Consider the following 25,105-nt stretch of genomic DNA (forward strand, 5'->3'; position numbering starts at 1 on the left):
CAGAGCTACAGTAATCAAGACAGTATGGTACTGGAACAAAAAGAGAAATATAGATAATTGGAACAGGATAGAAAGCCCAGGGGTAAACCCACGCACATATGGTCACCTTATTTTTGATCAAGGAAGCAAGAATATACAGTGGAGAAAAGACAGCCTCTTCAATAAGTGGTGCTGGGAAAACTGGACAGCTACATGTAAAAGAATGAAATTAGAACACCCTCTAACACCATACACAAAAATTAACTCAAAATGGATTAAAGCCTTAAATGTAAGGCCAGACACTATAGAACTCTTAGAGGAAAACATAGGCAGAACACTATGACATAAATCACAGCAAGATTCTTTTTGACCCACCTCCTAGAGAAATAGAAATAAACCAAAAGTAAACAGGACCTAATGACACTTTAAAGCTTTTGCACAGCAAAGGAAACCATAAACAAGACGAAAAGACAAACCTCAGAATGGGAGAAAATACTTGCAAATGAAGCAACTGACAAAGGATTAATCTCCAAAATATACAAGCAGCTCATGCAGCTCAATATCAAAGAAACAAACAACCCAATCCAAAAATGTCAGTGTCTTTATTTATTTATTTTTGCGGTACGCGGGCCTCTCACTGCCGTGGCCTCTCCCATTGCGGAGCACAGGCTCTGGACGCGCAGGCTCAGCGGCCATGGCTCACGGGCCCAGCCACTCTGCGGCATGTGGGATCATCCCACACCGGGGCACGAACCCATGTCACCTGCATCGGCAGGTGGACTCTCAACTACTGCGCCACCAGGGAAGCCCAAGTGTCTTTAAATTGTAAAGTTTAGAACTGGTTTTTTGGTTCTCATGTAAAAGGATTTTATTTCCTTTTGTAGTCATAGTATATGACCCATTAAATTTGAATTTCATTAACATTCTAAAGTTAGTCATTCATTCAATTTGTATTTTTGAGTGTCTACTAAGCACCAGGCACTGGAATTACGAGTGAACAATTTTGACAACGTACCTGCTTTTATGGAGCTTATTTTTTAATTCTCCCTCAATTAGAATACAAGTAAATAATCACATTAATATAGAATATCAGATAGTGACAAGTATAGAAAGAAAATTAGAGTACAATTAAAATTGTGATAGTTGGGATGGTATATACTGTTTTATATAGTGTGGTCAGAGTAGGACTCTGAGAGAATGACATGTGTGGGGAACCCTGAGAGAAGTAGGGATCAAGCCCTGGGGAAATGGGGATGGGGTAGTTTGATTACAGAGGCCTTGAGACAGGAACATTTGAAGGAGGACTGAAGTGGTTGCTCAGGGGGACACATGTCAGGAGATGAGGTCAGAGAGATGGTGCAATAAATGATTGCTGGGGAAAGGAGAATATGTATAGGGCCTTGGAGACCACTGTTAAAACATAGCCTTCACTTTAAGTTGAAAACCTGACTAGTTGTATGACCATTAAAGAAATTGGATCAGTAGTTTAGAATTTTCTCACCAAGAAAACACCAGGCCTAGTTTTTACATATGATTTTTAACAAATGAACATTTAAAGTATGTATAAGTTTAATCTCTTTGTGAACTATTTGATAGTGTATGTAAAAAAGTAATGTGTTCCAGCTCATTATATCATCTTTCAAGGAAAGTAAGGGAAAATTACAGGCCAATCTTAACTGATGAACATGTTTGTAAAATATTAAAGTTTTTGCCACTCAAATCCAGCTATCTGGTACTACAGTATTAGCTATCCAAAACCTTAATGTATCATAACCAAGTTGGGTTTATTGCAGTAATGTATGGTTGGTTTAAGATTAGTAAATCTAATAACATGTTTCCATCACATTAACAGATTAAAGGAGAAATGAGATCATTTTAGTAAATGTCTGAAAAACAGTTGATAAAATTCAGCATCCATATATGATGAAAACTTAACTAGAAATGGAAGAGAGCATCCTTAACCTGATATAGAGTATCTGCAAAAAGGGCAGAGCACACATCATCCTTAGTGGAGAAATGTTGAAAGCATATCTCCCTCTTGTATTATTTTGAAGCAAATCCCATAAATACTTCAGTATGCATCTCTGAAAGATGGATTCTTAAACTGAAAATAGTTAATGTTTCTTAATATCAGCAAATATCTGGTGTTCACATATCTTTTTGTCTCATAAATGCCTTCATTTTTTACTTCAGTTTGTATGACTGAGAAACCTTAATAAGATTGACATTGTAGTTGGTTGATGTCTCTAAAGTCTATGAATCTGTAATTTCCCTCTTCTTCTATAATTTTCCATCTTTTTATATATTTTCCTGTGTCACTTGTTTAAGAAATTAGGTTGCTTTATTTAGTTTCACAGTCTGGATTTTGCAGATTGCATCTCCGTAGTATTATTTGACATTTTCCTCTATTTTCTATAAACTGTTAGTGGGACTAGAGGTTTGATCAGATCCAGGTTCAATTATTATTAATTATTTTTTGGCAGAATGTTTATTTTTTAAAAAAGAAACTTAGTAGCCCCTAAAAAAAATTTACCTTAATGGAAAGTGTATGAAGATACCGTTGTGCAACTCTTACCATTTGTTTAATACTCAGTTACATAAGATACATAGAATCATTATTTTATGTCATTTTCCATTATTCTAGATACCTTCATAATCAAGTTGTACTGTAACTCATAGGGGGAGGGTGCTATGTGCATGTTTGCGCTGTGAATATATGAAAGCTTGGCTTATAGTTCTTTAAAGCTTAAGGCCTTCTATGATTATGGTTCTAGAATTACTGGACTTTTGACCGATTAGTCACTGTATTTATACTCTGTATGCTTTTTCATTTAAAAAATATTATCACTGAAGTTACATGAATTTATGTCATGTTGTACAGGTGTCTGTAATGAGTTCATTAGGAAAACTGTTCAGGGAAATTATCCCTTATTGTTCTCAAGATTTAATTTTAAAAAAGGAAAAGTGATGCTGTAGTTTAGGGCAGCAAAAAGGTTATGTTTGATAAGTTTCTCTTTGATTGCTGAAGGTGAATGAAAATTATCATTGTTAAGTATGGAAATTAATATAATGTACTGAGTAAGAACTGACATAAATGTCACTATTAAATTTTTAAAAAGTGTGACATCAAATTTTCTTTTGGTAAGACCAAAATAAAGTTTGATCATGTGAGTCAGGATAACTTGGCTTGCATTACCATCAAGATAATACTTTACTGGATTATACTTATCAAAACACTGAAGTATAAATTTGGTAATTTGTATAATACACATGTGTTTTTTCCCTGTGGTGCTTTTTACTTTATTTCTTTTTCTGCGATCATTATTTGAATCAAAATTCTTAACCTCTTCTGTTTTAGGGAACTGTTTTGAACTAATAGAGGCTTTTAACCAGACTATTTTTCATCATTAATCTGTTTTTTATCAGGTTAATTGCTATTCAGTATTTTGCTTGGACCTGACACCTAGGCAGCAATTTCTTGAGATACTTACTTCCTAGTTGAAGACTCTTCATTCCTTTCTTTTTTTTTTTTTTTTTTTTTGCGGTACGTGGGCCTCTCACTGTTGTGGTCGCTCCCGTCGCGGAGCACAGGCTCCGGACACGCAGGCTCAGAGGCCATGGCTCACGGGCCCAGCCGCTCCGCGGCATGTGGGATCTTCCCGGACCGGGGCACGAACCCGTGTCCCCTGCATCGGCAGGCGGACTCTCAACCACTGTGCCACCAGGGAAGCCCTTCCTCTCTTATTATTTCATTTCTAATGGGGTAGCCTATTCGGAAAACTAGAGTAGGAAGAAAGCCCTTAGGATGATGTCAAAGCCTTGGAGAGAACTTTATAGCCTGTTTAAAAAGATTTCTTTTCAATTGGTCTTTGTGTATTTCTACCCATAACAAAAGAAGGTAAAAAGCTGAAACCCTAAAAATGTTTCCTTTTGAAATGTTTAGAAGAGAAGTATTTGGAATTATAGCCTAAAATGAGATTTTAGAGTCTTTCACAAAGCATGAGTAATGGAAAATTGACTGTACTTGTTAATAACCTTATGAGAGAAGTCACTCTTATTGGAGAATTTATCTAAAAATAATGCACTTGAGTAGATGTATGTATGAAACTAAGCCAAAAAATTATTGCTAAATTAGATTTTCCAAAGACTGAGCTCCATTTTGCTGGTGTAGTTTTGAATGAGTAATGTGTTAAATTTGTTATTTAGGACAGAACTTTTAGCAAATTTTAAAGAAAATTCTAAAACTTTTTATTGAAGTACCGGTGTAGATGTAGAAAAGTATACAAATTGCAGGTGTACAGCTTGATGATTTTTTATAAACTGAACATAACTATATAACCAGAACTCAGATTATTAAACAGATCATTACCAGCATTTCTCAAACTTTTTGTGTCCTTTGTAATCATCATCCTGATTTTGAACAGCATAAATTAGTTTTTCCTGTTTATTTTATATAAATGGAATCATATACTGTATATTGATGGTGTCTGATTTCTTTTGCTCAGTGTTATGTGTGTGAGGTTCATTAATTTATTCTCATCCTAGAGTATCCCATTGTGTGAATATACTAAACTTATTGATTCTACTATTGATGGGAATTTGGGTAGTTAAGGAAATTTCTCTTTAAGTTTCAGACCTTTTTTTCAGGTAGCTGTTATCCCTGCCCAGAAACTGTAGATGTGAAGTGCAATTGTGGTAATACAAAGGTGACAGTACCCTGTGGCCGAGAACGTACCACAAGACCCCCCAAGTGCAAAGAGCAGTGCAGGTTAGTACAAAGCTCTGTACAGACTTACATCTGGTGTCTTACAGATTTAAATTCATACCGATTTTTCATTTTGTTAGTATTTTCAATTTTGCTTTAATGTTCTAAAATATTAATATTCACAGTATGCTCATTCTGTATGGAATTAGAAGGTATATAAATAGATAATTGCACTTTAGATATAATCGTTCAATGATCAAAAGTAATTTTAAAAATTGTACTTTATGATTTAGTCGACCACCAACTTGCCATCATACAAGTCAAGAAAAACATCGCTGTCACTTTGGCTCTTGTCCTCCATGTCATCAACTTTGCCGAAAGGTTTTGGAGAAATGTGGTCACTTGTGTCCTGCTCCATGTCATGATCAAGCATTAATAAAGCAAACTGGCAGGGTAAGGGAACAGTACTATTAAGACATAATGCATTGCTGTGGGTCATATTTTCTTAATTTTACTTAGTCATTTCAACAAGCAATGATGAAGTACTTATTGGGTATTAAACACTGTGGTAAGAGCTGGGGTATAAGGTAAATGATACTTGGTTTTTGTCTTAAGAAATTCACAATATAGAAAAGGAGAAATCAATAAAATGTTTGCAAGTACAGTGTGATAGTCATGTTATAATTATCATACAGATGAGTTTGTCAGTCTTCCTTCATATACTATAGTTTAGGGTTATAAATATCTCCTGGTTTCCTCAAAGATTCATTCACATATTCAGTGAATATTTATTGAATTCTTACTATGTGTTAAGCATTCTTCTAGGTGCTGGGGAGACAACAGTGAACAAAATAATGGAGATTAAATTCTGTTGGTGGAATTTGGATTTTACAATTCTGTGTTTTATTCTTTTGGCTTATGAGAAGTGAAGGAGTGTATACTGCCTTTGTTCTGTCGTTTAAAACCTGGAATCTGGCTCAATTTTTAATATAAACGTGTTAGAGGAGAACAATCTGATAGAATTTAAGGATGGAATAAAATATTTCAATAAGCACAATTTGTTGAGTACTTGAAAAAATTTCAGCTGGCTTGAGCAGAGGATTCGTGGAACTGTTTTTTCTTAGATCCTTAAATCGGCCATATGATTTAACCCCTCTGACTTAAAAATTGTTATTTATTTTACTTGTAGCACCAGCCTTCAGGCCCTTGGGAACAGCCATCTGAACCAGCGTTTATTCAGACTGCATTGCCTTGTCCTCCATGTCAAGTGCCTATTCCTATGTAAGTATTAGAATTTTAGCTTTTAAAAAAAATCTTTTGACATAGTTCAAAGTGTATCTCCTTTTTCTTTCTTCAATTCATCATTATTTCAGGCCTCGCCTATAAAGTAGTCTCTTTCTGTTTCATTCTTTTCCAAATATATTTTGAATACTGCTTAAAACGCTCCTCTATGTCCTTTTGAGTCATTTTCCCCAACTAGAGTTTGATGGGTCAGTATAGCTATTCCTACTCTTTTCGTTATTGTTTGCATGGATAAATGGACAAATTCTTAGAAACACACAAACTACTGAAACTGAATCAAGAAGAAGTAGAAAATCTGAATATACCTAGTAAAAAGACTGAATTAGTAACCGAAAACTTACCACAAAAATAACCTCAGGACCAGTGACTTCACTAGTGAATTCTACCAAACATTTAAAGAATTAACACCAATGCTTCACTAAGCAGGCACATTTCCTGACTTATTCAGTGAGGCTACTATTTCCCTGATAATAAACCAGAAAAAGACATCACAGGAAAACTGCAGACCAGTATCCCTTTTGAATATAGATGCAAAAATTCTTAACCAGATACTAGCAAACTGAATCCAGCAACATGTAAAAAGATTTATACATCATGACCAAGTTGAGTATATCCCAGAAATATGAAGTTGAATCAACATCAATCATTCATTCATCAATCATTGATTCAAATCAATCACTGTTAATACTTTATCAATAGAATAAAGGACAGTTGATAGATGCAGAAAAACATATGACAAAATCTGACATGCTTTCTTGAACACTCAACAATCTTGGGATAAAAGAGAACTTCCTCAGCCTGATGAAGAGCATCTATGAAAACCCACAGTTAACATCATCACACTTAATGGTGCAAGATTTAAAGCTTTCCCCCTTAAGATCAAGAACAAGACTAGGATGTCTATTCTGCCACTTCTATTCAATACTATATTAGAGGTGCTAGCTAGAGCAATTAGACTAGAAAATGAAGAAGTAAAACTATTTGTATTTTCAGATGACATGATCATGTATATAGAAAATCCTAAGGAATCTTCACAAAAGTTATTAGAGATATTAAATAAGTTCAGTAAGTTTATAGGAAACATGATGAATATACAAAAGTCAATTTTATTTCTATACACTAACAGTGAACAATCTGAAAATTGAACAAAGGAAACAGTTCCATTTGCAATAACATTAAGAAGAACAAACGTTTTGTTTATTTAACAAATTTAATAAAAGAAATCCAAGACTTGTACACTGAGAACTATAAAACATTGTTGTAAGAAATTAAAGAATACCAAAGACTGTAATACTGGCATTCAGATAGACATAAAGATCAAGGGAATAGAACTGACAGTCCAGAAATAAATCCATACACTTATGGTCAATTAATTTTTGACAAGACTGTCAGAATAATTAAATGGGGGAAAGAATGCTTTTCTCAACAAATGGTATTGGGACAACTGGATATTCACATGGAAAAAAATGAACTCAGACCCCTACCTCACAACATATATAAGTAGTAACTCAAAATTGACCAGAGGCCTAAAAGTAAGAACTAAAACTATTAAACTCTTAGGAGAAAACATAGGTGTAAATCTTTGTGTCCTTGGATTAGGCATTGGTTATTAGATATGACACCTAAAGCAGAAGCAGCAAGAGAAAACATAAATAAATTGGACTTTATGAAAATTAAGTCAGAGGACATTATCAAGAAATTGTGCTTTAAGGACACTATCAAAAAGTTGAAAAGATAACCCACAGAATGGTAGAAAATGTTTGTAAATCATATATCTTGTATATTATCCATAATATATAAAGAATTCTTAGACTGAGAGACCAAAAGACAATCCAATTTAAAAATGGTCAAAGGCTTAGAATAGATATTTCTCCAGAGAAGATCTACAAATGGCTAGTAAACATGTGAAAAGATGCTCAATATCATTAATTAGAAAAATGTAAATCAAAGCCACCAAGAGATACCATTTTACATCCACTAGGAAGGCTAAAATAAAAAAGACATATGATGTGTTGGTGAAGATATGGAGAAGTTGGAACCATTATACATTGCTGTTGGGAATGTAAAGTGGTGTAGCTACTTTGGAAAACGGTTTTCGTAGTTTCTCAGGAGACTAAACATAGAGTTACTGTATGACCCAGCAGTTTTACTCTTAGGACTATGCCCAAGAGAACTGAAAATATAGATTCATAAAAACTTGTACATGAATGTCCATAGCAACATTATTATTAATAGCCCAAAAAGTGAAAACAATTTTTTTATCAACCGATGAATGGATAAACAAAATGTGGTATAGCCATACAATGGAATATTATTCAGCTATAAAAATCCATGAATTACCGATACATTTACATATTACGTGGATGAACCTTGAAAACATTATTCTAAATGAAAGAAGCCAGACACAAAAGGCCACATGCTGTTTGATTCCATTTATATGAACTGTCCAGAGTAGGCAAATCCACAGAGACAGAAGGTAGAGTAGTGGTTGCAGGGGCTGGGGATAGGAGACTATGGGGAGTGACTTCTAATAGTTTCAGGGTTTCTCTTTGGGTTATAAAAATATTCTAGAATTAAGTAGTGGTGGTGGTTACACAACCTCATGAATATACTAAACTCCTCTGAATTGTACTCTTTAGAAGTATACATTTTATGGTATGTGAATTTCATCTCAGTTTTAAAAAGGAGAAAAACATATATGAAGATCCTTCTAATTCTGATACGATTTTTCAGCGACATGTCTAACAAAATTATTATTGTAAAGGATATATTAAAAAATATTACTTGTCACATGAACTATCCAGTTAATATAATTTCTTATTAGAGTACAGTGTTCCTGTTTTCTTGCCCTCTTGTTTTAAAAATAACGTTACATTTAATAATAATTTGTCCATGTGATAAAAGAATTCTGAACATGTGCATATAACACATATAATATGTGCTGTATCATTTAGGGTGCCTTTTGTTTCAAGTAACAAAAACCCTAAATAAAAAGCAACATTGTAACATTTATGCCTTGCACAGTTAGACTGGAGGTAGAACTGCTGCTTCATGATTGGTTAATCTGGTTGATTCAGTGATTTATCGTCAAGAGCCTGGATTCTGTCTTTACATTTTATCCTCAGTGTGTCCTTTTTGCTCTCAGGCTACTTGCCCTTCTGATAAACTTCCCATCCAGTTAGTGAAGTTTCCAAAGGGAGAAATGGACACTGTTTAAGCCTTCAACCATCACTTTCTTCTTTATTTAAAGACTGAGGAAACCTTTCCCAGAAGCCCCATAGTAAAACTCTTTTCACATTTCAATGGCCAGAATAGGATCACAAGACAATTGCTAAACCAGTCCCGTTAAAGGGAAATGAGATATTTGTTTTGTTTCTTTAAATAGACTGTTTTTTTTAGGTGATTTTTTAGGTTTGCAGGAATATTTCACAGAAAATACAAAGAGTTCCCGTATGGTCCTGCCACACACACGCAGTTTCCCTTAATATCTTATATTAGTGTGGAATTGTACTCTTTAAAAGTATAAACTTTATGGTATGTGAATTTTATCTCAGTTTAAAAACCAAAAACATATGTATAAAGATCCTTCTAACTCTGATATAATGATTTTTCAGTGGCATGTATAACAAAATTATTATTATGAAGTATATGTTGAAAAATATTATTTGTCACATGAACTGTCCAGGTAATACAATCTCTGTCTTAGAGTAGAATTTTTTTTACAGTTGAGGAACTGATATTGATACATTATTATTAACTAAAGTCTATAGTTTACCTTGGTAAAGGTTTACTTTTTCGGTTGTACGGTCCATGAGTTTTGATAAACGCATAATCTCATGTATCCACCATTACAGTACCATACAGAATAGTTTCACTGCCCTAAGAACCTCCTGTTCATCCCTCACCTCCCCAGCCCTCAAGCCTCTAGAAACTGTTGGTCTTTTTACTCTCTCTATAGTTCTGTCTTTTTCAAAATGTCCTATAGTTGGAATCCCACAGTATATAGCCTTTGTAGCACATTGCACTTGATAATATGCATTTAGGTTTCCTCCATGTCTTTTTACAGCTTGATAGCTCATTTCTTTTTACTGCTGAGTAATATTCTATTGTATGTATATACCACAGTTTGTTTATTCATTCACCTATTGAAGGGCAGTTTGGATGTTTCCAAGTTTTAGCAGTTATGAAGAAAGCTGCTGTGAATGTTCATGTTCACAGAACATATGTCCATGTTATTGTGTGGACATATATTTTCAACTCATTTGGGTAAATATTTAGGAGTGCTATTGCTGGATCATATGGTAAGCCTATGTTTACCTATATAAGACACTGCCAGACTAACACGGTGGCTGTACCATTTTGCATTATCACCAGCAATGAATGAGAGTTCCTGTTTCTCTACATCTTTGCCAGCAAATGCTGTTGTCAGTGTTTTGGATTTTAGCCGTTCTAATAGGTGTGCAGTGGTATCTCGTTTTAATTGGCAGTTCTTTAATGGCATATGATGTTGAGCATCTTTTCATATGCTTATTTGCCATTTGTATATCCTCTTTGGTGAGGTGTCTGTTCTCTGCTCAAATCTTGACCATTATTTAATTGGCTGCTTAATTTCTTATTGTTGAGTTTTTAAGAGTTCTTTTATAGTTTAGATACAAGTTCTTTACCAGATGTGTGTTTTCCATATATTTTCTCCCAGTCTGTGGCTTGTGTTAATGAAAACCTGTTTTTATTTAAGTGTTTTTGGCAGAGCACATGTTTTTGGTTTAATGAAATCCAACTTAACCGTTTTTCTTTCATGGATTGTGTTGTATTTAAAAAGTCATCGCCAAACTCGAGGTCACCTAGATTTTCTCCTATGTTTTATAGTCTTGCATTTCACATTTAGGTCTGTGACCCATTTTGAATTAACTGCTGTGAAATGTGTAAAGTCTGTTTGTATTTTTTTTCCATGTGGATGTTCCTTTGTTCCAGCACCAACCGTTTGTTGAAAAGACTACCCTTTCTCCATTTGATCGCCTTTCTCCTTTGTCAGAGATCAGTTGGCTATGTTTGTGTGGGTCTATTTCTGGGCTCTCTGTTTTGTTCCATTGATCTATTTGTCTATTCTTTCACCAGTACTGTACTGTCTTGATCACTGTAGCTTTATAGTAAGGCCTGAAGTTGGGTAGTGTCAATCCTCTGCCTTTGTTCTTCAGTACTGTGTTGGCTATCCTGGGTTTTTTATCTTTCCATATAGACCTTAGAATCAGTTTGTTGATATCCACAAAATAACTTGCTGGGATTTTGATTGGAATTGTGTTCAATCTAGATGAAGTTGGGAAGACGTGACATTTTAACAGCATTGCACCTTTCTATAGATGAACATGAAATATCTCTCCGTGTATTTAGATCTTTGATTTCTTTCATCAGTGTTTTGTAGTTTTCTTCATATAAATCTTGAATTTATTTTGTTAGATTTATATCTAAGTATTTCATTTTTGTGTGTGCTAGTATAAATGGTGGTGTGTTTTTAATTTCAAATTCCAGTCATTCATTGCTGGTATGTAGGAAAACAATTGGCTTTTGTATATTAACTTTGTATCCTGCAACCTACGTGCTTATTTTTTATTCTTAAAAAAAAGACGAGTAGAGTTAGCCTCTTTGCTTTAAAAATATTCTTTTTGAAGACTGTATAATGTTTCATTTCATTTTATTTTTGTCTTGCAGGGAATGTCTTGGAAAGCATGAGGTGAGTTACAGGCACAAACTTTAAGTAAAGCTTGTAATCTATGTACCTCTTCTATATGATGGTTGTTAGAAATAACAAAGTCAATGTATTGTCTTTTTAGTGCTCTAAAGAGTACAAGAGTTTATCTACTAATTTTAAAAATACACAGTACTTTTATTTGAGAATTAGCCTATGTATATGCATTCACTGCAGAATCATTACATTGAATTTCCCTTTTAGGAATAGAATGTTTTGCTCCTTGGCATTCATTCTTTGGATTTTTTTGGATAGGTTACTTTGATTTTGATAATAACAATTATTAATGAAAATGTATTAGATGAAACTTGTTCTCAAATGATAACAGAGTCATTTTTGAAACATGCTTCCAATAGGTTGTGTGTGTGTGTGTTGCTGATTTTCGTTTTTTTCTTAAATTTTAAGGTGAGCCCACTACCATGCCACACCGTAGGACCCTACTCTTGTAGGAGAGTTTGTGGACGAACCTTAGATTGTCAGAATCATACATGTATGAAAGAGTGCCACAAAGTAACTGAAATTGATTCCTGTACTGACAAAAACAAGGTAATGTCCTTGAGTTGAATGTATACATGCTTACAGTATGCTTGAAACATTTTTTTCAATAATTTTACCATAAATATTTTCCATTTTGCTATAACTTCTCTTTCCTTTTTCTTGCCCTCATCCCTTCTCCTTCCTTGCCTTTCCTCAGACAACCAACTTTAACAACTTGGTGTATATCTCTCTGTATCTTTGTGCTAGTTCATAAGAATATGCCTTTTAATTTGGCACTGTTTACGTGCTATACCTGGGTTAATACATAAGGTTTGATTTTATGATAAAAGTACAAAAATTGTGTCTCTTTTTAGATAGTAAGTAGCAGTATCACCTCTACTGCTATCCATTTATATCTCTAAGTTTAGTCTGGAGCATTTGCAGTCAGCTGTTTTTTAAACCTAATACATGGGGTAGATGTTCACAGTTTTAATAAATTCTCAATCTTTTGTTGGAAGTAAATACCATCACAGATACAGGATATGTATAAGTTATGTGAAATTTACTAAAAGCATTTTACAAGCATATGAGAAATCAACCATTCAAAGATGTCTAAAAATTGCCATTTCACAAGGAAAAACAAATGTAGCTAATCAAATTTTAATTAATACTAAATTTTATTTTTAAAATAATGTTTTTTCCTAGGTTTCCATTCTATAGGGAATCATAATAATATTAGCAAGTGTGCTTAATGAAGAATAGCCAAAGATTTTAAGCTTAATTTTATTATTAAGTAACATTACATTTACAGGTGTTTAAATTATTACTATGAATTGTGTTATTGAAAATTTCACTTGCATTATTAGATGTTTTGGTCTTTGATTTGGTAATTGTAATGCATGACAACATAAATGTCTATAGTATCATTCTTCCTCATGTGCAGATATATATGTAAATCGTATTGCTTATAATTTCTTCACTGAGTCATGCCTTGATCCTCAATAAAAAATTCTCATGATAAAATGAAAAAGATATTGGAATTATAAAATCAAACTAACATAATGATTCAAAACCACTTTAACTAGTTAGAGAATAGCTACTATATGGCTTTCCTCCATTAGACTTCCAGAATATCAGATGAATCAGAAAAAACTCATTTTAAGAAGTGATATGACATGTTTGGGGAATTACCTTGGATTATCCCAACATGGCTTCGTAGGCAGTCAGTGCCTGTGGTGAAATATGGGTTATAAGTTATGTGCAATTCTTCTCAATTTAGCTACAAATCCACCCTATCTCCCACTCAGGGAAGGCTACTGCAGTGTAAGTGAGTGGAAATTATATTATTTGGGGGGATAACTTTGCAATCATTCTAATTTATGTATTAAAGGTTAAATAATTCAGAAACTTTAAAAATTAATTCCTTACTGTAACATCTCAATTGAGACCCACTGGAGAAAGGCTCTTAATAGGTCTCTCTTGACCCAAATGCCCTTGGAATTTTTAATGCAGTTTCTACCTTGAGGTATAGCACAGAGCCTATAACACAGCAGGTATTCAGTAAGTGTTTATTGAATTAACTGAAATCAAAGCTCTTTTGCTTCTTACCTCTGCTCTAGTCTCTTTCCTTCCCTTGCCTTACCCTCAGATCTCAGTTCAGTCAATGCCATTCTTACGTGGGATGGCTCTGATTGATACCATTAGCAGCAAATATAACCCTAATTCATTGGCTGTAGTGAGTGGGAATGTGGTTAACTGGGGAAAGGTGTGAAGGTGATGGCAATCACAATGGTGTGTATTTCGCAAGCAAACATGGGCTGAAATACTTTTTGACTGATTGAAAGAAGAATGAGGATATTTTCTCTTTGAGGAAAGTCTGTCATCAAAAAGAAATAAAAAAGAAAACATATGTATACGTACATAATCACACATACATAGATATACACATGCATTTCTTCTATATTATGTATGCTGCAGACCCTTGCCACACAGAGTGTTGTCTGCAGACCAGTGGCATTGGCATCACCTGGAATCTCGTTAAAAATGCAAAATCTCAGGCTCCGCCTCAGCATTTTAACAAGATTCCCAAGTGACTTTTTAAAAATTGGTTATGAAAGAGAGATAATTTTCTTTTTTATATTAATTAATTAATTTTATTTTGGTTGCACTGGGTCTTCGTTGCTGTGCGCAGGCTTTCTCTAGTTGTGGCGAGCGGGGTCTACTCTTCGCTGTGGTGTGCAGGCTTCTCACTGTGGTGGCTTCTCTTGTTGTGGAGCACGGGCTGTAGGTGCACGGGCTTCAGTAGTTGTGGTGCACGGGTTTAGTTGCTCCGCGGCATGTGGGATCTTCCCGGACCAGGGCTTGAACCAGTGTCCCCTGCATCGGCAGGCGGATTCTTAACCAGTGAGCCACAAGGGAAGCCTGTGTGTTGCTTTTTTAGTTAGGTGATGATCATGTTTCTTGGGTGGAAAATGTTTTTACTCTGTTTTTTTTTCTGCCACTGACTAAGAAGTAATTTACATTTTAATAGGGATGCTTCATGTAATCACAAGTCCATTTTAAAGGTGAGGCAGTTTGATCAAATGAGGTTTGTAGACATCAAAATCTTTGTGAATAATGGTCCTATTGATGATCTTGCTATTATTCATTTTGAATATTTTTAAAAGAGTGAAAGCATGGCACCATTTTATTAACTGTATTTCTAAGAGCTACAGAAGTACTTTCTTTTAACGGGATATATAAATTTTATAACTTTAACATATATAGAAATGTTAGACTTCTGTATTTAGATGACTTATTTCCTTGGTACTTATCAGGCTGGCCCAGAATGCCTTCAATGTGAAGAAGGGTGCTCTAAATCACGGCCGCCAGGTTGTCCTCATCCGTGTGTTTTGCCATGTCACCCTGGAGAGTGTCCTCCCTGTGTTCAGATGCTTAGAGTAAAATGTCACTGCAAGATCACAAGTCTTTATGTGGAATGTAGGTAAGTGGACTGAAGAAATATTCTTGTTTTACTAAAATCATTTTAACTGGTATATTTTCATAATTCAGAACCCTTTACAGAATACTTTAAGGAATATTTTTCAGTATGGTCCTTAGGGGCTGGAGACCTAGATTTTCCAGTAGAGATCTGGAAGAAAGAAATGTAGACTATTTCATCTTCTAGATACTTTACCTTGATTTCAACCAGGACAGTTCTGCTTTTTTCCACTTGGGGATTCTGTATAATATTTTGTTAGAAAAAAAATTTGCTTTAAAAAAAAACAGGAGAAGCGCTCCTATAGCAGATTTTTCAGATAACAGCATCAGCCAGAGTTTTGTTGGATCAAAAGTTGACTTGCACATAGTTACTTAGGCACAGTTTTTAAATCATAGATTTAAAAGGTAGCTTTTGTTTATTACAAATGTTGCTGTTGTAGCATTTATCATACTAGGATATGACCTCTATATTTTCCTTACTTAAAAATGAAATTTTTTGCTTGTGGATTATGCAGAGGGAGAAAAAAATTACATTTTTTTCTGTTTATCATGATCAAATATGTAATTAACCTAACTTGTTCAGCTCCATTTCACTCAAGTCTATAAAGTGGGTTTTTTGTAAGTATATTTTACTCAGAATTAAATTTTTTTTATATATAAATTTTTAAAATTTATTTATTTTTGGCTGCGTTGGGTCTTCGTTGCTACGCATGGGCTTTCTCTAGTTGCAGCGAGTGGGGGCTGCTCTTCATTGCCGTGCATGGGCTTCTCACTGCAGTGGCTGCTCTTGTTGTGGAGCACAGTCTCTAGGAGCATGGGCTTCAGTAGTTGTGGCTTGTGGGCTCTAGAGCGCAGGCTCAGTAGTTGTGGTGCACAGGCTTAGTTGCTCCACAGCACGTGGGATCTTCCCGGACCAGGGCTCGAACCCGCATCCCCTGCACTGGCAGGCAGATTCTTAACAACTGTGCCACCAGGGAAGCCCTCAGATTAAATTTGAGAATATGAGTTTATGTCTGATTTTTTGAGCATAAATACTTACAGAAAAATGCCTGTTAATATTATCTTAAATTTGTTTTTGTCTCTTATACTCTGGACTCATGCTTTAAATTGGAAAGTCAAATTTTATTCTTTTTAAATATTAAAATTATTTTGTTGAAATTTTAAAAAATTATAATTTTTAGTTTTATAAGTTTTGTAGGGAGAGTTAAGAGGACAATTTTGCTTTATTAATGGGTGATGACTGATGAGAAGAGGTAGATTTCTTTTCTTTTGTTTGTTTTGTTTTCTTTTGTTTGGCCGTGCCCCTCGGCATGAGGGATCTTTGTTCCCTGACCAAGAATTGAACCCGTGTCCCCTGCAGTGGAAGCGTGGGAGTCTTAACCATTGGTACACGAGGGAAGTCCCAAGACGTTGTTTTCTTTGGTCTTTCAGGGTCCTAAATTTCCCTCTCTTGCTTCTTTTTCCCTTTGTCGTGTCATCTCCAAAGGGCACCTTCCCTTTTTACTGTCTTGTTCTGCAGAGTGTTGCCTTTCCAATACTGGCTCCTTGATTCTTGTGCAGTTTTTAAAGTCTCTTCTCTTTAGTTGGTGCTCTGATCCACCAAGACTTTTTCAGTATTTTTACATTTATGGTGGACTTTGTCTTTCTTGTGTGATGTTAGCTCAGTGCGCCTCTTCTCTTTTCTGCTCAGTTTTTCCAGAACTCTACCAAGCTCTCTGAAAAGACTTGCTATATGGGAGCTTGAGAAATAGCTCTGCTAGGAATTGGTGTTTATTTTTCTACTTACAGGTAGTTTGAAGTTTGTAGAAATTTCTGTCTTCTGGCTTTGCTGAGGTCATAGGATTTGAGTGATTTTGTTTATTATTAATGAACTGAATGATTTTGGGGGGAAATGTGTGGATATATTTGGATTGAGGTGGTTTCTATTACCATAGCTATCCAGAGTTGCTTCTTCCGTTTCTTGAATGCATGTTTAAAGTATATGTTTTTATATAGAATTCTTCAGTCTCAGTATTTGTCCCAATAATTTCATTCACTTTCAGTTCAGTGAATAATTTCATAAGTCATCTTTTCCTTTTGATCCTTTTCTGCTTCATGTAATTTCTTCTATAGAAATTAGATATAAAAGATGCAGGCCTTGAAAAGCTTATTCCTAATGTTAGAGTAACAGGAACAAAGTGATATTAGCTCTTAAGAGGTAAGCACCTTACCTGTAAGAATGAAAATATACAACTTTAATAGAGCCAGAGTAAAAACTTTGTTATTATTACGTGCAACTTTGCCGGGAAAATTGCATGTGGTATCTTAGAGTACATTTATAGCCAATTTGATACAAATATTTAAGATAATAGTTTTGACATTAGTGAGGCTAAACTTATGGTATATTTTGGCAATTATGTCTAGTGAAGGGAACAAGAAAAGAAAATAAAGGAGAGGAGAAGGAAGGTAATGGGGAAGAGTAAAGTGAGACACAGGTGATGGGGATTTTTAGATTGTCACTGTTGACTGACTCATGCAGTGTCTACTGTTGAGCTGTCTGTTAGGAAGTATTATTCATTGGTGTTTATGACTTTTTCTGAATTACACACTGAAAACATATAAAAGCACAGATTGATCTAAAATGATCTGAATCAATTTCTAACATTAATAGATAGCTTAATCCAAAATCAACTGAAAAAAGTTTTTCTGATAAGCTTACTGCACTTCCCACTGAATACCCTAAACTCCTCAATTTGAAGTAACATTTTTTTCCCTGTTCTTTAGAAGTAAATCTGAGTGAGCATTTTCTCTCGGTCAATTTTTTAATAAATTTATTTATTTATTTGTTTATTTATTTATGGCTGAGTTGGGTCTTTGTTACTGCATGCGGGCTTTGTCTAGTTGTGGTGAGCGGGGGCTACTCTTCGTTGCAGTGTGCAGGCTTCTCATTGCGGTGGCTTCTCTTGATGCGGAGCACAGGCTCTAGGTGTGGGGACTTCAGTAGTTGTGGCACGTGGGCTCAGTAGTTGTAACTCGCAAGCTCTAGAGCGCAGGCTCAGTAGTTGTGGCGCACAGGCTTAGTTGCTCTGCGGCATGTGGGATCTTCCCAGACCAGGGCTCGAACCCGTGTCCCCTGCATTGGCAGGCAGATTCTTAACCACTGCGCCACCAGGGAAGCCCTCAGTCAATTTTTAAGTAACATATTGAACCATTAGTTTTAAATCTTTTATGTAGAAGCTTTACAAAGAATTATAATTATGAATAATGATTGATCTACAGGGAGAGATAACTAGCAGGAACTGTTAAAGAAAGGCCAGGCGTAGATGATATTTTGTGTGTGTTTTGTACTTCCTTTTTGCAGCAGTTGCCATTTTTGGCATTTGATTTGTTGGTGGAAGATACAGGGCTAGAAGTTTTGAATTATCAAAGCAGTTAAGTAATTTGAGGATGTTACAGATGAGATACAATTAAAATATTTCTTTAAAAAATGAAGTAAATAAGTAAGATAATTTTATGGATATGTTTGAAATTGAGTTATTTTTTAGAAAAACCATAATATAAAATGGACTTTTGTTTGAATGTCATCAAAACTTCCTCTCATCTTTTTAGAAAAATAACCACAGCTGATGTAAATGAAAAGAACCTCCTTAGTTGTTGCAAAAATCAGTGTCCTAAAGAGGTAAGATTTAATAGAATCTTTTACGTTGTATTTCTTAGGCATTGTTTCTCTTTTATTGTTTGGTCATCCTATTCCAGGTCTTTTCTGGACCCCTAGAAATGCGGGTACAGAAAGGGAAATGTGATTGGTGTTTGTAGAAACGTATGGTTAGGGTAGAAGCACATCTCTTTATGAAATTTGGGGATATTAGGACCAGGAATGACTCTGAAGATTTTTTTAAGCAGTTTTAAAGATAGCTTATGTACTTTACACAATAAATATTGACCTAATGTTTACCCACCTTAAAATATAAGTAGATCAAGAACCGTGTGGCTCATGGGCAGTTGGACAGTAAATCCACAGTAGAAAAAACAGATCGTGTGTGTGTGTGTGTGTGTGTGTGCGTGCGTGTGTGCATGTGTAAACGTTAAAGCTCATTATTATCTTGAATTAATATAAAGCATTCATATATAAAGTATTGCTTTTAGAGATTCTGGTGCTTGTATATGTGTTGTATTTAAACTAATTTATTGAAAGTGGTTCAGAAAAATTGTTCAGAGTAAAAAGGTAAAAACTCACTGGTTGGTGATTAGCCCAGCAATGATTTGAGAAACGAAAGTAGTCTATCTCTCCTTGGCCAACTTAACAGTTAGGCTGTATCTTTTTTGCTGTTGTCGGGGGTAGGGAAGTGACGGCTATTTCATTTGGGGGGACATTTATAAAGGAATTCTTTTGACTTACAGATGTACTAATAGCACCCCTTTTATTTTAATCCTTTGTCTTTGTATACTTATCTAAGTATTTCTCATCCTATTTAGAATCGGAAGAGATGACAATGAAGTCTTAAATACAGTATTGTCTCTTTGATTAAATAAAAAGAGAAATCAATTCATGATATGCCTTTTTGTTTACAGTATTTCCTTTTAACTAAAACTTTGGACACTTTTTATGGATTACTGTTTAACAACTTGGAAATTGAACCTGCGATTTTTAAAAGTTATGTAAGATTACAAAAAGGGAGACATTTCAAGCAATAAATGATTATTTTAATAATCCTGTCTTTGTTACATGAGTGAAACTAGAGGCATGGGATATTTCAAGTTTAATTTTCTGAATTCTTCAAATTCTAAGTTTTCCCTTGTTAAAATAAATTTTCTTCTGTCCAGATTAAAATTCCAGGTAATAAGTAGTTGAGAATGTTTTATTTTTAACCTGACGCAGTAACTTGGTATGAGGTTGCAGTTAGAAATAAAATTGAATTCAGGGATTGCTAATTTGCAATTTAACATCGCCTTGGCTGTAATTCAGTTGTGATCCTGTTACGCCATTTGGTGGGACTGGAGATGAGTGGGCAGTATTTATTTAAAAAATTTTTTCTCATGCTCATCATTTTTGGGATCTAGGCCATTCTGGAGCCCCTGGTATTGCTAGTGTCTCCTTGGACTTTCTTGAAAAATGTATTCTTAGGTTGGGAACAATCCAAATGGCTGTTATGGTTTAGAACAGTCTAGGGGTGGACAGGTGAGTATTACTGTGGTTAATAGAACTCATTCTAGTTTATGTTCTCTTGACATTGATAAGACTACAGCAGTGTTTTTCAAACTCTAGTGTGCATCAGAATCACTTCAAGGGCTTGTTAAAACAGCTTACTGGGCCCCACCCCAGAGTTTCTGATTTTGTGGGCCTGGAGTGGAGGCCCAGGAATTTGCATTTCTAATATGCTGTTATATAAGGGTGATACTATTGGTCTGGCACCACACTTTGAGAACCAGTAGGCTATGGTATCAACTCATACGCTGGATCAACCAAGAACTATGTCTTTTTGAATCTGCCATAGATATCTTAGACTCAGAGTTATGGTATGGGATTATGACAAATTCTGATCCATTGATAAATTCCTGTTTGCTTTCTCCTCCCCTTTCCATACTGTAGATTTCTTGTGGGCAGGAACTGTGTCATGTTTGTCTTTATATCCAGTCTCTGGTCCCCTGGTTGTACATATTAGGTAGTTGGTAAATGTATATTGAGTGCGAGTGTAAGTGTGAACTGTGGGAATGGCATAGGCATGTCCTTCCAGCTCCACTACTTCTTTGATATACACTCTATGTGTCTATTGGACTGTTCAATTAGGTTTGAATTAAACTAAAAGGAAATGTAAAGATATTAAGAACTGCACCTTTATTTAAATTGTGCCCCACATATACAATTCTACTTTTAAAAATTATTTCTGAATTTGGTTTTATCACTCCTATGCAAGCTTTTCTGTTGTTTACTTGGGCAAATTGTTTAATGTCTCTGTATCTCAGATTGCTCATGTGTAAAATGGGGGCAGTAGTAATACTCACTTTAGAGTGCTGAATATTAAGTGAGTTAATAACATGTAAAGGTCTTAGTGTATGGTAAGTGCTATAGATGTGCTGGCTATGGTAATTATGGTATGGGTATTTATCCACAAATAATATTGATTTTCAAGCTTTCCTTAATTATTTTTAAAGAGAGCTTTTTAAATTTTTAAATTATTGGGATTAAAATGAAACATTTTGAACTAGACCGTGTTGCTTATTGGTAAGCCATTTGGTATGACTTAACCAAAGTGCTAGCAGAATGATATTAAGGGCTGAGTAGAGTAGAAGAAAACCATCTCACTGTGAGTGGAAGGGGTAGGATATCTCATCTTTAAATGAATATCAAGGTTGAATGTTTTAGAAAAACCTCTGTTTTTGCTGTGAAATCTATAATGAAGATACAGTCACTATATATTGTACATTCTAATCAACTTTCTTTGGGACTACTTTTCTGCTCTTTCAGAATATAACCTGGCTTTTGAGATAATACATACTTGCACATCTAACAGGGAAATGGTCATGTGATTTGATTTTTTAAAATAATGAAATTATTACATACTCAACAGTACATAACACATATATGTACAGTTTAACAAATGGTTAAAAAGTGAACACCACGTAACTCCACCTAGGTCAAAAAATTTAGCATTGCTGCATCTCAGAAGTCTACCAAAGTTCCTTTCTTAGTGTAGTTCCCACCCTCTATTCTATGTTACCACCATTTGCCTTTTATAATAATTATTTCCTTGCTTTAATTTATAATTTTTACTGTAAATTAAAGTTTTTACTACAGATATATCTGGAAGCAATATTGATTGCATAATTTTATATTTAAAGTTCAAAAGTATGAACTTTTGTGACTTGCTTTGTTTGCTCTACATTGTGCTTGTCATTTTTATTACATGTGGCTGTAGTCCATTTACTCCATTGTGAATATACTGTAGTTTATTTATTTTACTGTAGGTAGATAGGTAGAGTTGTTATACTGCTATGAATGTTCTTGTTTGTACATTCTGGTATTATGTGTATAGATTTCTCTTTGTAGTGCAGTTGGTTGGTCATAGGGAATGTGTAATTTCAACTTAAAGTCATACTGATTTCCAAAATAATTATATGTAACCAGTAAATTTTCCAATTTACCGTCAGGATTTTATAGCTCCTTTTGTTTCATATCCTTACCAGTACTTGGTATTGTCAAAATTTAAAAATGTTTGCCAGTCTTATGGCATCTCATGACTTTAGTTTACATTTCCATGATTACTCATGAGTTTGAATACCTTTTCAGGACTAATGGCATTACTTTGCCTTTACAAGGGAAGGTGGATGTGTCACAGTGCTCCACGTATAGAACCAGGGACCCAAGTTAGCAGGGAAGCTCTGCTCTCTGAGTCATGGGCCCCACTGTTGCTCTAGATATCCTCATTTCCAGCACATTGGGAGGGAAAAACATGGATGTGTGCTCTTGAGAAGCTTTAAGGCACAAAAGCACTTACGCTTACATTCCGTTGGCCAGAACTTGGTCACATGGCTCTAACTAGCCTCAAGAGTGATGTAAGATGTGCTGTTAGAGTGGAACCAGGGAGAATATTGAGCATTTCTGGGAATTAAGGTAATTTATATCCAAAAGAAAAAAGTTGAAAAATCAGCCAATTATCCAGGATTTATTGACCCTATTGGAATGGACTTTTTCTTAAAATAGTTGCTGGGGAAAGGGGAGGTAGAGTATGACTAAAATATAAATATATAATTGTTTTATTTTGGTTTTATTTTAGCTTCCTTGTGGTCATAGATGCAAAGAAATGTGCCATCCTGGTGAATGTCCCTTTAATTGCAACCAAAAGGTGAAACTTAGATGTCCTTGTAAAAGAATTAAAAAGGTATATATTTTAAGTTATTGAAAATTCTTTTCTGTGTACATTTTTGTTGGTTTTGTTGTTTTGTGGGGGGTTTTTTGGCAGGGATGGGGAGTCTGTATTTTGGTAGTTCTTTGACTTTATTTTTTTGACTGAATTTTAAGGTCTTATTTCTTAGAATCTTTTTATTATTGGCATATCTATTTCTGCAAGTGCTTATTTTAAAAATCAGCTTTGTTTGGCAATTTAGTTTTCTGCAATTTAATAGTAAAAGAGGATTATTTTATATTGGAACTGAGTTCAGTGCCCTTTTTTGGATAGAATCAGTGTGTTCTAGATTTAAGGTCTTTGCACAAGATGCACAATGTAATAAAAAAGTAAGTTTCATGATTTAAGAAATGGTCTGGAATTAACCTTTGTTGCTCTTATTTATGACATTTTTTTACCGTCAGTATTATGTTGTGAACATGTTGCCTTAAAAAGACCTCACATACACGTAGCCTTATAAAATTATACAATAACGTTCAAATTTGGAGAGAGTTAATTTTAAGATAAAATACTGGTAATGAAGGAGTAAAAGGGCAAAAGCTAATGGTTGGAAAGCTCAGTGGAAGCAAACTACATACCATTTAGCAAAACTTAGGATTGAAGAATCTCACTGAACTCTTAAAGGTCAGTTCTTTTCCTTGACTTCCCTGTTGACACTGTTGACTCCTTTGAAGATTCTTCTTTCTTGACTTCTGATTTTCCCTTTCTCAATTATCGTTGTAACGCCTTTTTTGCCTTCATATTCTTATGGTTGTTCCCTAAAGCTACTCTCCTTTCTCTTTCAGTTCACTCATTTATTCATCCATTCAGCAAATATTTATTGAAAATGTGTAGCTTTTATTGAGGACCTTTACTTTTCATTTACTTTTATAGCTCCTACTATGTAATTTCCTGGATTCAGGTAACTTCTGAATTTAAATTTATAGGCCTGAGCTTTTCTGGAGTTGGAACCCTAAGTGTTAGATATTTAAATGGACCACCTTTATATGAAAATCAGTACTCAGTCAAATCACTTTTAGTCTGAAATGTCTCTCAAGTTTTCTCTGAAATCTCATCTTACTGTCTGAGTGCAGTTTGCCACCCATTAGAACTCTGGCAGCAGATTATGCTTGGACTTTGAAAACAGCTTCATAACAGATTTCCTTACACCTTCCTAATTGTAATACTTCCAATGTAAGTTCGTCATGGTTCTTCATCACTTGGGAAAAAATATGCACTTTATAAGGAAGGTGTACGTATAGAGAGACTTGGCATAAAGGGGGATCTATGATATTACCTTTGCCTGCTTGTCCAGTCTCATCCCCTGGCAGTCATCTCTGTGAATCCATTACTTAAGTGCCCTAACACATCTGCTATTTCCCCTTTCATCTGTGGCCATATATTTGTTTTTTTCCTTTACTGCTCTGCTTACTAGAATCCTGTTAATACTCAGGGCAAGCATTTCCTTGTTTAGGAAGGCTTCCTTCCTCTGCCTCCTTTGGGAAGACTTAGGTGCTCCTTCCTCTTGGCTTTCTTTGTACTTTGTGCTAGGTTCATGACTAAGAGCTTTGTGATTCCAGGGACATGTGTAACCTTGTTTCCTCATCTGTAAAATAGTTTATACATAGGCTTATTGAAAGGAATGAAAGAGATAATGCTTATATAGCATTTAGCACAATGACTGCTATATTTAATAAATAGTAGCAGCTATAATTATTATTAATTTAGCATTTACCATATTAATTTTTTCCTTGTTGTATCCCCTGTCCCTAATACAGTGCTTTTCATGTAACAGGTACTCTATAAGTACCTTTTGAATGAGAAAAGATATGATGATCCTTCTTCCAGGCTGATAGACTTCATGTCCACAAACATGCAGTATTTATTTTTGTCTCTAATGTTTGTCCATGTTATTTTTCCTTTGTCTGGACTGTCCTTGGATGACAAGACTGTGTTTATCACCAACCTCAGCCAAAATTCTGTGCTATAAAGTGCTTCATTAAAGTATATGTACTTTGCTCAGGATTTGATGATCTCATTTCCTAACTCTGGTAGATA

General features: G+C 34.8%; 1 protein-coding gene across 1 annotated transcript in view; it reads left to right on the forward strand.

Annotated features, from left to right (window-relative positions):
• The window catches only part of NFXL1 (nuclear transcription factor, X-box binding like 1), a gene marked incomplete at its 3' end in the record, with an annotated part of 52,258 nt that overhangs the window by 21,264 nt on the left and 5,889 nt on the right, over positions 1 to 25,105 (forward strand). Inside the window, exons 12-19 of the mRNA XM_082653608.1 lie at positions 4,627 to 4,747; positions 4,978 to 5,137; positions 5,874 to 5,965; positions 11,693 to 11,714; positions 12,135 to 12,275; positions 15,023 to 15,189; positions 18,774 to 18,843; positions 22,940 to 23,044. Of these exons, the coding sequence (XP_082509734.1) occupies positions 4,627 to 4,747; positions 4,978 to 5,137; positions 5,874 to 5,965; positions 11,693 to 11,714; positions 12,135 to 12,275; positions 15,023 to 15,189; positions 18,774 to 18,843; positions 22,940 to 23,044 (878 nt within the window). The remainder of the gene's footprint in view (positions 1 to 4,626; positions 4,748 to 4,977; positions 5,138 to 5,873; positions 5,966 to 11,692; positions 11,715 to 12,134; positions 12,276 to 15,022; positions 15,190 to 18,773; positions 18,844 to 22,939; positions 23,045 to 25,105) is intronic.

This window comes from Grampus griseus (assembly GCF_964374135.1).
Source record: "Grampus griseus genome assembly, chromosome: 4".
NCBI classification, from domain to species: Eukaryota; Metazoa; Chordata; class Mammalia; order Artiodactyla; family Delphinidae; genus Grampus; species Grampus griseus.